The 15,229-nt window shown below is 40.9% G+C and overlaps 1 protein-coding gene across 1 annotated transcript in view; it reads right to left on the reverse strand.

Annotated features, from left to right (window-relative positions):
* The window catches only part of AHI1 (Abelson helper integration site 1), a 210,209-nt gene that overhangs the window by 125,860 nt on the left and 69,120 nt on the right, over positions 1–15,229 (reverse strand). The window contains exon 18 of the mRNA XM_044291599.1: positions 9,744–9,892. Coding sequence (XP_044147534.1) covers positions 9,744–9,892 — 149 coding nt within the window. The remainder of the gene's footprint in view (positions 1–9,743; positions 9,893–15,229) is intronic.

Consider the following 15,229-nt stretch of genomic DNA (forward strand, 5'->3'; position numbering starts at 1 on the left):
TTGCGGGATGAGGCGACAGTTAGATTGGTACTATTTTGGTGGGCATACAACTTTTTGATCGCTTACTGTTGTACATTTTGTGATGTAAGGCGACAAAAAAATTGTTTATTTAGCAGTTTTTATTTAAATTTTTTTTTACGGTGTTCATCTGAGGGATTAGTTCATGTGATATGCTTATAGAGCTGGTCGATACGGACGCGGCAATACCTAATATGTCCATTTTTTTTAAACTATATTTGGGGAAAATTACGTTTTTGTTTATTTTTACTTGAAACTTTGAATCTTTTGGGTGGAAAACTTTATTTTTTGTCCCACTTTGGGACTTAAACTTTTGGGGGTCTAATCCCTTTTATAATGCATTCCAATACTTCTGTATTGGAATGCATTGGCTATATGAATAATACTGTGTGTATTACTAATACAGCTTCTTGCCTGTGAGATCCAGGGGGTTGGATCTCACAGGCACGTCACAGGAAGGCAGCGTCGATGCCTCAGGAAGGCAGCGTCGATGCCTCAGGAAGGTATCACGCTGCCTTCCATGGCATCGGATCCCCCCTACAGCCGCATGGGGACCTGATGGTACCTGTGCCTGCCACACCATTGAAAAGCCGCAAACCGCAGGTCTGAATCTCCCTCGCATTTAGTCAAGGTGCCTACTCAATGATTTGAGCAGGCACCGGGTTCCAATCACCGCCCGCCGGTGATCGGAAATACACAGGGTGTAGAGGTACGCCCTGTGTCCTTAAGTAACAGGTTAAAGGGGTTGGCCACTTTCTGGCTACTGTTGACCAGTGTGTTTGTAAGATTAATTTATGGCACTTTCCAATATAATCTTTGTTAATTTCAGAAAGTATTCTCCCTTTTTGGCCAAGTCCTTTGTGCCATCCACATGGTCCTGTCCATAAAATGCCTGCTGATGGAGGGTCACGTGACCAGACAGATCACTTAGTCTCCTTTGTCAAAATATAATAAACTGCACTAAACTCTCAACATTGCAAGTGCAGATGGCAGATGTGGTGTATTTGTGTGGAGAAGGCTGAGTGCCATTCCTGGAGTTAGTTTTGCCTGGTCACATGACCTTCCATCAGCGGCCATCTTATGGACTGGTCTCCTGTTTGGACAGTACAGGAAAATAAAGCAAACAACAAGGAAAATCAACAAAGGCTATATTAGTAATTGTTATATAATCAACTTACATACACATTGGCCAAAAGTATCCAAATGTGGCCAACTGCTTTACGTCTCCCTCTACAAGTCTTCCTTTACCTAACCAATCCTCTTCAAAGAGAAATGTTCACTGCCGAAGGGGCACATTGTTCAGCAGAGTGCTTTCTCCCAATCGGCGGGGGTCTCGGCACTCGCCCCCATGGCAGTTGCTCTTTAATCATTTATTTTAATTATTAAAATAAAACAAAGATTCATATGTCGTATGTCTCTTATGTAAGTAATGTTAACAAAAGACAATTTCTAAAACAGCTTATAAATGAGAGCCAGTTACTATCATCTGTACGGTAAATAGAAATACAATGTATGATATGGATGACCTAAGGTCATAAATATTGTAGCACTGCACTACCTCTTTAACTTTGGCCATGTACAGCATGGAAATCTAAAGAACACTGAAAGATGTAAATCTTGCCAGTAAAAAAAATAAATAATATTTTCAGAGTGCTTTCCTTTTTCTACTATGGAATATATTAAACACTGTTTGTATTAGCACAGTTTAATTTACAATATCATGTGTTGGAAAATGTGAAAAAATGATGTGTGTGAAAATGAAAAGAAAATGGTAAAAAAGGAAAAATGTTAAGATGTGCTGCCACTGACATGTTACCTTTATTGTGTGTCATCATATTCTGATCCCCATAACTTTTTTTACATACAGAACATGTGTGAGGGCTTGTTTTCTGCAGTAGGAAATGTCGATTTATTGTTACTTTGGGGTATTTACATGATTTTTTTGAACAGTTAGTGATTTTTTGGGGGGAGGGGCAAGGTGGCCAAAAATCTTTGTTTTGGGCATTTTGAATTGTCTTCCCTAATGGCGGCCACTATAAATGCTTTTATATTTTAATAGTTTGGACATTTTCAGATGAAGCAATACCAATTATGCTTATCATTATATAAAATTGATTTGAGTTTTTAATACTTTTATATTTTAAAAACAATTTGTTTGCTTTTTTTCCCTTTACTTTTTGTTCCCCTAGAAAATTTAAACATGTGACCTTTCATTCACTACACAGTGTAGTGAATAGATGCATTATGCAAATTAAATATAAATATCAACATAATTAACATATTAAATAATATTTACATTATAATTTACAATCTAAATGATATAGTGTAGAATTAGTGTTAAGTATAAGGAAGAGTAGGGGTGTGGCCTCAATTCACTATAGTTTGATTTTAGTGAAAAGCAGAACTGGCTCAGTTGCCCATAGCAACCAATCAGATTCCACCTTTCTAGTTCCAAAGGAGCTGTCAAAAATGAAAGGTGGAATCTGACTGGTTGCTATGGGGAACTAAGCCAGTTCTACTTCACTCCAGTTTGATAAATTACCCCATTAGTTCGGTCATATAAGGCTGGTTTTACACGAGTGAGTCAAATGCGTTGAAATCATAGCATGTCTACGAGAGCTACTGTCCTGACCTCGGGCGAGCTGCTGCATTAAATAGAGGTTAAGGACCTTTGATGACGTCACTCCAGTCATCACATGGTACGTCACATGATCTTTTACCATGGTGATTCACCATGGTAAAAGACCATGTGATGACCGGAGTGACGTCATCAAAGGTCCTTAACCTCTATTTAATGCAGCAGCTCACCCCAGGTCCTGTTCAACAGAGGAGACACAAGGAGATGCCGGGCTTCGAGATCAAGTGGACTAAGGTGAGTTAAATTATTTTTTTTATTTTTTTTAACCCCTCTAGCGCTGTTTTACTATGCATTCTGTATTCAGAATGTTATAAGGGAAAATAATAATGATCGGGTCTCCATCCCGATCGTCTCCTAGCAACCGTGCGTGAAAATCGCACCGCATCCGTACTTGCTTGTGGATGCTATGCGATTTTCACGCTTCCCATTCACTTCTATGGGGCCTGCGTCGCGTGAAAATCAGACAATATAGAGCATGCTGCGATTTTCACTCAACGCACAAGTGATGCGTGAAAATCACCGCTAATGTGCACAGCCCCATAGAAATGAATGGGTCAGGATTCAGTGCGGGTGCAATACGTTCACCGCACGCATCGCACCCGCACGGAAAACTCGCCTGTGTGAAAGGGGCCTAAGGGTTACATATCATCATAAATCAATATAATGCTATACGACCCTGTCAGTGCTAAGGAGATCAGAACGGCAGCTCTCTGACATGCCTTGGGTTGCAATCCAGCACTGCTGAATGGTATTGGTCTGTTAGTGTTTATATAGGGAGGCTCTGACAGTTCTAGTTTCAGATGACGTTTGGGGACTCATTAGGCTACCTGTTGCAGGTTATGTTTTTCTGCGCGGATTCTCGTGCGGAAAAACCACAGTGTAATATAGAACCAGCAAAATGTATGAGATTAGACAAACATTTAGCTTTTTTGTTCCGTGCAGAAATTTACCTGCCGTGCGGATTTAGAAATCCTCAGCACATCAAGTCATTGTGCGGTTCTTTCACCCTTTTGAAGGACAAGATCTGCAGAAGTCATTGTTTGAATAACAATTCTGGAGCATCTATTCTTATGACCTTATGTTGTACCATTTTAGAATTCAGCTTTTATTTGTTAAACCAGCTGATCAGCGGGAGTACTGGGAGTTGGTCCACCACAGACATAATACTGATGACCTATCTGAAGAATAGGTCATCAATAAGTTAGCCCTGGAAAACCACCTTAAGGCCTCATGCACACAAACGTATTTTCTTTCCGTGTCTGTTCCGTTTTTTTTGCGGACCATATACAGAACCATTCATATCAATGGGTCCGCAAAAAAAACAGAAGTTACTCCGTGTGCATTCCGTTTCCGTATTTCCGTTCCGCAAAAAAATAGAACATGCCCTATTACTGTCTGCATTACGGAAAGGATAGTACTGTTCTATTAGGAGCCAGCTGTTCCATTCCGCAAAATACGAAATGCACACAGACTTCATCCGTATTTTTTACGGATCCCTTTTTTGCGGACCGCAAAATACATACAGTCATGTGCATGAGGCCTAAAGGGCTTCTGTCAGCAGATTTGCAGTTACGAAACTGGCTGACCTGTTACATGTGCACTTGGCAGCTGAAGGCATCTGTGTTGGTCCCATGTTCATATGTGCCTGCACAGGGAGGTAAAAGTGTAATAAAAATACGAAATTAATTAATAAAGTATATTAGAAAAAGTTTTATTAGGAACATCTTATTAAAATTTGATACAAAGGTTTAGTTACTCTTTAAAGGACATCTGTCAACAGATTTGTACCTATTAAACTGGCTGACCTTTTACATGTGCGCTTGGCAACTGACGACATCCATGTTGGTCCCATGTTCATATGTGCCCGCATTGCTGAGAAAAATGAAGTTTTAATACATGCAAATGAGCCTCTAGAAGCAACGGGGGTGTTGCGGTTACTAGTAGAGGCTCCACTCTCTCTGCAACTTCTGCACTTTGGTTGACAGGGTCAGGCAGTGAAAGCATCATCACGTCTGCCTGGTCCTGTCAATCAAAGTGCGGAAGGTGTAGCAGAGAGAGTGCAGCCTCTACTAGTAACCGCAACACCCCCGTTGCTTCTAGAGGCTCATTTGCATGTATTAAAACTTCATTTTTCTCAGCAATGCGGGCACATATGAACATGGGACCAACATGGATGCCGTCAGTTGCCAAGTGCACATGTAACAGGTCAGCCAGTTTAATGGGTACAAATCTGCTGACAGATGTCCTTTAAAGAGTAACTAAACCTATATATCAAATTTTAATAAGATGTCCCTAATAAAACTTTTTCTAATATACTTTATTAATTAATTTCGTATTTTTATTACACTTTTACCTCCCTGTGCATTTAAAACTCAGTTCTCTGTACACTGCTGTACGGAGTACGGACTGTGAAGTTTATGAATGGGGCCGCAGCACAGTGAGTACGGGCAGGAGTGCATATTGCTGCCGAGGAGTGCATATTGCGCTAAATTGCGCAGGACAAAGGCATTTTTTGGAGATCTGGTGACGTACCGGGGCTCTCCATGGGGCTGCCAGGAACCCCGGTGACGTCACCGGCTCTGATGGGCGGGATTTAGCTCTGCCCTAGCCAGTAAAACAGCTAGGGCAGCGCTAAAGCCCGCCCCTCAGAGCCAGTGACGTCACTGAACACACTGCCGGGCAGTGTGTTATTGAAAACAAAAGCCCGTGCCCTTGCCTGAGATGCTCCGATGCTAGCCTCAGGGGGGCTGTCTGGGGAAGATAAAGGTATGTCCGGGTTCTCTGAACCCAGACAACCCCTTTAAAATTTCATACAAAGGTTTAGTTACTCTTTAAGAGCTGAAAATAATTCTATTTGCCTGGATTACTGCAGAAATACAGCGGTTTAGGACAGTGCTGCTCAAACTATAAGATGTCCCATATCTGTAAAGAATAAATCAAGGCATCTGGACGTACTGTAGATGTCCAGTTGCCTTGATTTATTCTTTACAGATATATACCATGACCTGGATAAATGAGAACATTCACAGATATAAGATGTCCCTTTCACTTGGAGGCAGCTTTGACAGGACTGATCACAAGATTCTCACTAATGATACACAACTCTTTCTCTGGTTTAATATCCTGATGGACGACTTTTGTGCTTCTCTGAACGTTGCATTGTTTTTGAGGTCATATTTTGGGTACAGGCTTTGATCACTGCAGAGGCCAAGGCATCACAATATTCTCACTGAACTAAATACTAAGTGCGATCAAATTAAACATTATAAACATTTTAACATCACATATATAGCCCTGTGGTATGTAAGAAAAAAAATCTTCAAAGAGAAAAAAAGATGCCTTGGGTTGAACAGTCCTAATATAACTCGAGGCTTTACATATGCTGCTTACACATAGGACATGTTGTCAAAGTGAATTATCTCTTTCACTGCTTGGTTGGAAGGAAAATTGAGCAAGAAAAACTTGCAGAGATAACCACCTGGATAGCCAGCAGCGGTCATGATGTAAGAGAGATCTGCAGGGCTTGATACTACACAAGCATGATCACTCTGTTGTCTTAATAATTAAGTGCTAAAGCAAACAACGAAAGTTACAGGAAAACTAAGAATATTGCTTTGTTCCAATGCAACTACAAAGAATCACATGGAAAAAGAAAACATAACCTAATACAATGGCCTGTTGCCACTGATGTGAGAAGGTTTTCATCTATATACCGTAATATTTCAGTATTTTTTCTTTCGGCCAGAGTCTATAAGGTTGAGCAAATATTCAATTATTTAAGGTTATTGACTTTTGTCACACGTTACCTAAGAAGGTGACATAATGAGGTTCCGGCTTAAGCCTCATTCACACGTCAGTGCTCCACGTGTTCTCCACAGACAGTACACGTAGCCATTTATTTTAATGTGTGTATTCACACATCTGTGTATTAGCACAGCCCGCGAGTCTATGGTTTTAGCACGGATGCATGCTCGATTTTGTCCATGTTCGCGCATCCATCACGCCCATTATAGTCTATGGGTCCGTGAAAACCACTGATGCCATCCGTGTTTCACGGATCATTAGGAAGAGATGCAATAAAAATTATATTTCAGCTGTTCAGTGTCATGGATATATGATAGAGTGGAGAACCGCACTCAATTCAGTTGGTTCTGGTGCCAATCAAGGGCTGAGAACAGCCAATGTACATATAATGTACATGACTCACTCCTTCCATCAGAACAGATAAAAATGTGACCGCTGATGAAGGTCTGAAATGACCGAAACGTCCACTCTAGATACTCTGTTTGTACATTGAAGATAAATATTGGGCAATTGGATGAAACTACTGCAAACTAAAAAATAAAAAAAGTTTAATTGCAACACTGAAAATCTGTGGACATCTTCACGGAGGCATCATTGACTGTCTTATCACGGATTTGAGTGTGGACACAGGCGTGTGAATGAGGAGTCACACTGTGAACAGGATACAAAGCTGTTATGTACCAAAGAGCAACCCCTACACAAAAAGGGGTTTATAAAGAGCCAAACTGAAATAACCCAAATATTAAACAAGGCTGGAAAAAAGTGCAAAAATACACATTACAAATACTAATTGCTGGTAAGATTCATTTTTTGCTTGACTTTTTACTCATTTTGGCCAGTGGTTTATTTTAATGTGTATTTGTGCAGTTTTTTCCCGAACCGTGTGTAAAATTTGGGATATTTCAGTTTGGCTCTTTATGCGGTGAGATTCCTGATCAAGTGTGTAACTTGTATTATGGGTTGCCACTAGGGATGAGCAAATCGACTTCGGATGAAACATCCGAAGTCGATTCGCATAAAACTTTGTTTTAATACTGTACGAAGCAGGAGTTCCGTACAGTATTAGAATGTATTGGCTCTGATGAGCCGAAATTACTTTGCAAAGTCTTGCGAGACTTCGCATAATAACTTCAGAAATTGATTTATACTGTAAAAACCATTACCACTTGGAACTGAACCCGAGCCGATACATTCTAATACTGTATGATGCGCTCGCTCCGTACAGTATTGAAACAAAGTTTTATGCGAATCGACTTCAGATGTTTCATCCGAAGTCGATTCAATCATCCCTAGTTGCCACTACGTGCGTTTTTTTTTTTGCATACAGCCTCTCATGTTTTACTCATTTAAAGCCTAAAGTGTTATTCATATTTTTTCTTCCTTATTTCATTCCTTTTAATTTAACATATCCCAAAAATACACAAAAGATAAAATGACTCCCCTCACTACATAAAGAAAAAACAATACAAAATTCACAAGTTACATACTCCCATTATTTCAATCCACCCAAACTTCCTCCCTCCACCCCCATAAAGCCATCTCTCCCACGAGCATCAGAGAACACCCCTCTAAAATATACATGATTATGTTTTTCAGGTCTTAATTAGTCATTCAAATGGATATAGTCAGAATCATATTTATATATTTTTCTTACGAATTTAAATTGCGTGCCTTCTCTTTGTCTTGTGGTCTGAGACCAATTTAACTTGGCCACTTCCATGGCAGAAAAAACAATTACCATAGATATAGCCCCTCGGCCCTCTCAGTCTATCAGCTGAGAATGCTGCCGCAGTTACACACAGGGCTTCGTTAAAGGCAATCTGTCACCACAATCCTGTAGTACCGCATATAAGGAGTCCAGATAGCTGTTCTTTATCTGCCTACTGCCCCCGTTCCCCCCCAGTGCCAGCTCTCAAAGCAGTGCTGAAATACATTAATGGGACTGGTGTGCGATCTGGAATGGATAAATACCAATAATGCAAGATCATGATGACAGATTCCCTTTAGGGCTCATGGACACAACCGTATGCCCTGCGAGACATACGGTCCGTGAGTGGGCCATATGTCCTGTAGCGGCATTGATTGTGTGCACAGTATCATAGGTTACTATGATGCTGTGCGCATCAGGCTGCCAGTGGGGCTATTGTTCCGCACTTATATGATATTATGAGTTCCCCCCAGTGCTCCGCGGGCGGCCCGATGTGCACGGCATCATAGTAACCTATGATGCTGTGCGCATGATGTATGCTGCTCTGGGACATATGGCCCGCTCACGGACCGTATGTCTCGGAGGGCATACGGTTGTGTGCATCAGCCCTTAAGGATACATTCACACAACAGTGGAAAAATACCCATTAAAAACAGAAAAACTGTCAGTCAGACCATTTTTTGCCTGTGTATCTGTTTTTAATTGCCATTTTGCAAAATGGCCATTTAAAAAGGGATGTAGTTCATATTTTTTTTACATCCCAACTCCTGCAGTTCCCTCAGTATATTTTATTCCCCTCCCCCCCACATACACACACATTGCCCTCTGTACATGGCCCCATAGTGCCCCAATATGAATAATGACCCCCCATAGTGTTCTGCAGTATCAATAATGCCCCCATAGTGCCCCCCAGTATGAATAATTTCCCACAGTGTCCTCTCAGTATAAATAATGGCACCTTAATGCCCCTCATTATATATATATGTCTGCCCCATTGTGCCCTCAGTACCCACTATATATAATGCCGCAGCCTTGTTAATGTCCATAGATCAATTTAAAACAAATGGCGTCATGTGACGTCACCCCCCTTGCAGCATCAGGTCCTAAACCCTGCAGTAAGAAGCAAGTGTCCCCGCAAGTGGATACGTTTTTTTTTTTTTTTTTTTTAACCCCCGAATGTCTTTTGGTGTAAAAACGGTCAAACTGATTTCAATGGGGTCCGTCTGGCCATAAAAAATAGCCATATAAATATCCCCACTGACTTCATTTGGTAATAGAAACGGCTGTGTGACAGTGGTTACAAAAATGGCAATTTTTCACTGTTGTGTGAATGTAGCCTAAAGCACCTGAACAGAAACTAGTGACAATAGCCAGTGTGAAGTGACACCAATCACACAAAACCAATGGTATTGAAATGCATTTCTGCACATGGCAGTCTGCTGCAATAGTGTCTCTTTGGTTATCTGTGCACAGTATGAAAAAAGTTCTGGGTTCTTTGTGCCAGATAACCTAGAACAAGTAAGTGTACATGTAGAAATGAAGATGGAACCAGATGAGAGAAAGGAATGAACATACCAAAACAGAATCCAATTTCTGCTTCACCTTCATCATTCGCATAGAGGACTTTGCAGCAATTACAGAGTCTTGAAACGTAAGAAGATCTGAACTACTTTGTCCATTTGCATCACTGCTTGCCTGCACTGATTCAGCTTCAAGTTGGGCAACTAGGTTAAAAAAGCAAAGAAAAGTTACCTCTAGAACACGCTGTAAACCCTTCTTGAAACATCTACTTTGCACATGTAACATACAGTCTTTACGCAAAATTTCCAAAAACATTGATTTTCTAAGTGAAGATAAGTCATCTCAACCTTTACAATTACATATGACATGTTTCAGCAGCTCTGAGTTCAGGCCCCTTTACACTGACAGATGAGGCGTTCCTTCCTGACAATCAGTGGAGGAGACTGCTTGATTTACATGCAGCGATCTGCGCCACAGTATGGGGAGGAGTGATCACTAATGCCATCGTTCGTCCCCATACAGAATCATTGTTTGCTGGCAGCTGTTTAGACGGCACAATCTGCTGCTGGCCGTATGAGGGCTTGTTTTTGGCGGGACAAGTTGTACTTTCTAATGCTAGCATTTAATATAGCATAGTTTGCAGTAGAAAGCGGTGAAAAAAAATACTGGGGTAGAATTGAAAAAAAAAAAAAAAAAAAAGGTAGTTTTTTTAAATTAATTTTTTCCTGTGCTCGGACTTGTGCTCTTTATTCTCCAGGTCAGTAGGAATCCAGCGATACCACATATGTATAGTTTTTCTTGCGTTTAAATATTGCAAAAAAATAAAAGCTTTTAGAAAAAAAAACTTTTTTTTTAATTTTCATCGCCATATTCGGACCCCCATTACTTTTGTTTATAGTTATGTTTATGGAGAGGTGTGTGGGATCATATTGTCCCGGAAAAAAAATAGTTTTTAATAATACAATTGTGTATGATAACTTGATAACTTTTTTATTCAATTTTTGGGGGGAGATTAAGTGATGAAAAAACTGCAAATCTGCAGGTTTTTTTTTCGTTATGCCATTCACCGTATGCGATAACATTTTTATATTTTAATAGTACAGGTGTTTTGCCCATAATGTTATTTTTTATTTTTTTTTATATTGAAAATTTTTATTGTTTTCAATTTTTTCAAGGCAAAGTACATTATCCAATAAGTAAGGCGTACAACAATACATGTGGCATAATCATAAGCGAAGATCACCTAAAGCAAGGTGTCACATATAAAAACAAGAAACCAAGGGGCTGTTAAGCCAAAACTTGACAGGTATCAGCAAGAAATATAAACTTGACAGCAAAGTCAAGTTAAGCATAAAAGTGCAAAAATAAAGGTAACAATTCTATATTCCATGTGCGCAGGTGGGGGGGGGGGATGAGAGGGAGGGGGGGGGAGGGGGGAGTGATATGAATTGAAAGCACTTTGTTACCTGGAGGGGTGTATTAGAGAGGGTCATGAAAGCTATAAAAGCTTCAAGGAATCAATACCTAGGAGAAGTTTCTGTAACGCTTCCAGGGTGTCCAAGTTTTTAGGAAGGAAGGTCTAGATTGTGCCTCCCAGTGTGAAATTTCCTCTAGTCTATAAATCTGGTCGACTTTATTCGTCCAGTGTTCAGTACTGGGGATTTCAGAGGATAACCAGTGGGTAGGTAAAAGCAATCTAGCCGCTGCCAAAAGGAGAGTGAAGAGGGTTCTACTATGTTTGTCTAGATTTTCCACCCCTAAAGATAACAGTGCCAATTCAGGAGAACAAGGGAGGGATGACCCACATATCTGGTTACATATTTTGATGATTGTGTGCCACTATGGGTTAATCTTTTCGCAAGCCCACCAAATATGTAAGAAGGTTCCTTTGGTGTTATGGCATCTTCAACACAAATCAGAGGCTGACGTACTATATCTATAGGTTTTATCTGGGGTTCTATACCATTGCATAAGAATCTTGTAACCGTTTTCTTGGACACGAATGCATCTAGATACTTTGTGAGGTAGGATTAAGATTCTTGAAGTTTCTTGAGGTGTCAGTGATCTTTGTAGATCTTTTTCCCACTTGCCTACTATTGCTGGTTTAACAAAGGAGGTAGGGGATTTCAGGTGCCTATAAATTGTGGAGATGGGTTTAGGAGGGTATCGCTTGCTGGTTAGCATTTCCACCAACCATTTTGTTTCTTCCAATACTTGAGAATGTTTAACCCTACTGAGTGTCTCGGTCTTAAGAAAGCGCAACAGGGTGGGATTATGGATCTGTGTCCCCAGAAGTTTGCATATTTCCGAATCAGAGATGATACATCCTTCTGTATCTAGGAGATGGGTTATGGGGACCGATGAGGACCTAATAAGCACCGGGCAGCTATCTCTCAGTTCTTTGGGGGCCAAACTAATTATGTATTTTATGAGCATAAGCGAGGTAAGAGATGATGGAGCTCCGCTGATGGACGAGAGGCCACCCCAGACCCTTAAGGTGCTGCGTACAATAGGGTTAGGTATTGAGGACTGGGACGGGGGTAGCCTGTCAGCCAGCAACAAAGCCCTGGGGGAGGAGGGGAGGAGAGCAGTCTCTAGCATGAGCCAGGATTTATGTGTGGGCTCCCTAATCCAATCAATAGCTCTGGAAAGTTGAATGGCTTGCATATAGGATTTAGGATCGGGAAGGCCAATACCTCCTCTGGTTCTGGGTTTAGTTAAGGTATCGAAGGAGATACGGGGATTTTTGCCTTGCCAGATAAATTTACGGATATGCTTGTTTAAGGAAGCAAAATATGAATTAGGGATATTGATAGGGAGGACTTGCATCAGATATGTAAGTTTCGGGATGATCAGTGACATAAGAATATTCTTCCTTCCATAATGTTATTTTTTTTTTAATAGTTTATTTTTATCTTTATTTTGGGGAAAGGGGGGGGCCTGAAATTTTTATATTTTTCCAAACGTTTTTACTTTTTGTTGTTCCCCAAGTAGACCACAACTTGCAATCATGAGATTGCAACTTGTACAGAATAATGGAATTTGTTCCATTATTCTGTACAGAAATCCCTATATCCCAGTTCAGTGCTGACCTGAAGTGGGATATACTGATAAGGAGTCTGGATCTTAGCCAGCAGAAAGAAAAAATTTGGTTTCAAGTTACAAACTACCCCCTCCCTCACCAATATCCCCAAATGTATAATTCGCTGTACTCTATTAAACGCCCTAAACAGTTACTTGTTCTTGAGTCTTAAATATACTAGCGTTCTTTCTACAGTATCCTCAGAACCCCTTCCATTGAGAAATGGACTGAGGAACTAGGGGAGCAATTCACTATGGACAGCTGGAAATCCGCATTATACTGGGCGGTCAAATGTTCCCATTAGGCCTCATGCACACGACCGTTGTTGTGTTCCGTTCCACAAAATGGGGTTCCGTTGTTCCGTGATCCGTTTCCGTTTCCATGTGTCTTACTTTATTTTTGGAGGATCACCAGACATGAAGGAAAGTAAAAAAAAAATCTAAGACAGGTTTGCCATGCAAATGATAGGAAAAAAACGGACGCGGACACGGATGACAATCTTGTGTGCCTCCGTGTTTTTAGCAGTCCCATTGACTTGAATGGGTCCACAAACCGTTTTTCGCAAAAATAATAGGACAGGTTATATTTTTTTGACAGACTGGAACCACGGATCACGGACGCGGATGACAAACAGTGCATTAGCCGAGTTTTCAACGGACCCATTGAAAGTCAATTGGTGCGCAGAAAAGGACGAAAAAACTGCACAACGGACATGGAATAAAACAACGGTCGTGTGCATGAGGCCTTACATTAATCATGCCATATAGAATAGGAAGAGCTGTGGCGATACTGAATAGAATTGCTCATACCTCTTATTAATTACTCTGCGACATGTTGGTGGAAATGTGGACAAAAAGGAACTCTAGTTCACAGGTGGAGGTTTTGCCCGGTGCATCTCTTTTGTGGGAGGCAGCTTTTAATTTACTATGTAGAATAACAGGCTTACCCGTTTTCCATCTCCAGCATTAGTAATTCTGTGTATAGGTCTCTAGGAGTTATTACCAGGCACTCGAAAATGGCTCTTACTCCCCAAATATCCGAAGTTATACAACTAATTAACCAACATGATAACCATGACATAGCCTATTTTTTTTTTCATAACCAAAAAGAACTGAATTGACCCTTAAAAACAAAATTTTTATTTAATCAATTTAAAAGGACCTAACAACGCAGGCCACCTCTATACAAATCTTCACAAGGTAAGTGAACAAACAAAACCAAAAAATGTGCAACCTGATACGGAAAAAGGCCGCCAGTAAATGTTCAGGTAGGGTGGGCAGAGAAAACCATATGAGGGGAGCATTTAACCCTAATGTGGCCCTGCTGAATCCTCAGCCCGGGGATGGCCCCTAAAGATGGAGTCTCCCCGTACTTAACCTGGCTGGTCCTAGTAAGCCCTAAATGGGTTTCCCTACTGCTCCAACGCGTTTCACCCACCTGGGTTAATCAAGGGGTTGTGTGGGAAAAAGTACAGGCCCAACAAACAACAGCTATACCGAAACATTGAAAATAATAGAAATGGTACATTACATCACAGGAAATTGGCACAGAGGAGGTGTACTAAGGACAGTCAAAAACAACACATGCGTCCCCATAGGTCAGGGCATGATGCAGACACATGTGATGGTCTCAAGATGTAGAAAAACCACACAACCCCTTGATGAACCCAGGTGGGTGACAGTAGGGAAACCCATTTAGGGCTTACTAGGACCACCCAGGTTAGGCTCGAGGAGACTCCACCTTTAGGGGCCATCCCCGGACTGAGGATTCAGCAGGGCCACAATAGGGTTAAATGCTCGTCTCATATGGTTTTCTCTACCCACCCTACCTGAACATTTACTGGTGGCCTTTTTCCGTATCAGGTTGCACATTTTTTATTTATTTTTGGTTCACTTACAGTGCTGCCAATAATTATTTATACCCCTGGCAAATTTTGACTTAAAGTTACTTTTATACATCCAGCAAGTAACTTTTTGATGGGAAATTACATGGGTGTCTCCCAAAAGATAATAGGACGATGTACAAGAGGCATTATTGTGGGGGAAAAAAAATAATTTCAGCTTTTATTTACATTTGAGCAAAAAGTGTCCAGTCCAAAATTATTCATACCCTTCTCAATAATCAATCGAAAAGCCTTTATTGGCTATTACAGCAATCAAATGCTTCCTATAATTGCAGCCCAGCTTTTTGCATGTCTCCACAGGTATTTTTGCCCATTCATCTCTAGCAATGAGGTCCAACTCTTTCAGGTTGGAGGGTCTTCTCGCCATCACCGTGATCTTTAGCTCCCTCCAAAACGTTAATGTTGTTGTCTGCTAACCATTTCTTCCCCACTTTTGCTGTGTGTTTTGAGTCATTGTCATGCTGAAATGTCCACTGGTGCTGACGTAATGTTTGTGCAGCGCCCGTAATCCCGCGCATGCACCATGGATACACATGTTAGGGCCCGCGTGGTGTC

This window comes from Bufo gargarizans, chromosome 4 (assembly GCF_014858855.1).
Source record: "Bufo gargarizans isolate SCDJY-AF-19 chromosome 4, ASM1485885v1, whole genome shotgun sequence".
Lineage (NCBI taxonomy): Eukaryota > Metazoa > Chordata > Amphibia > Anura > Bufonidae > Bufo > Bufo gargarizans.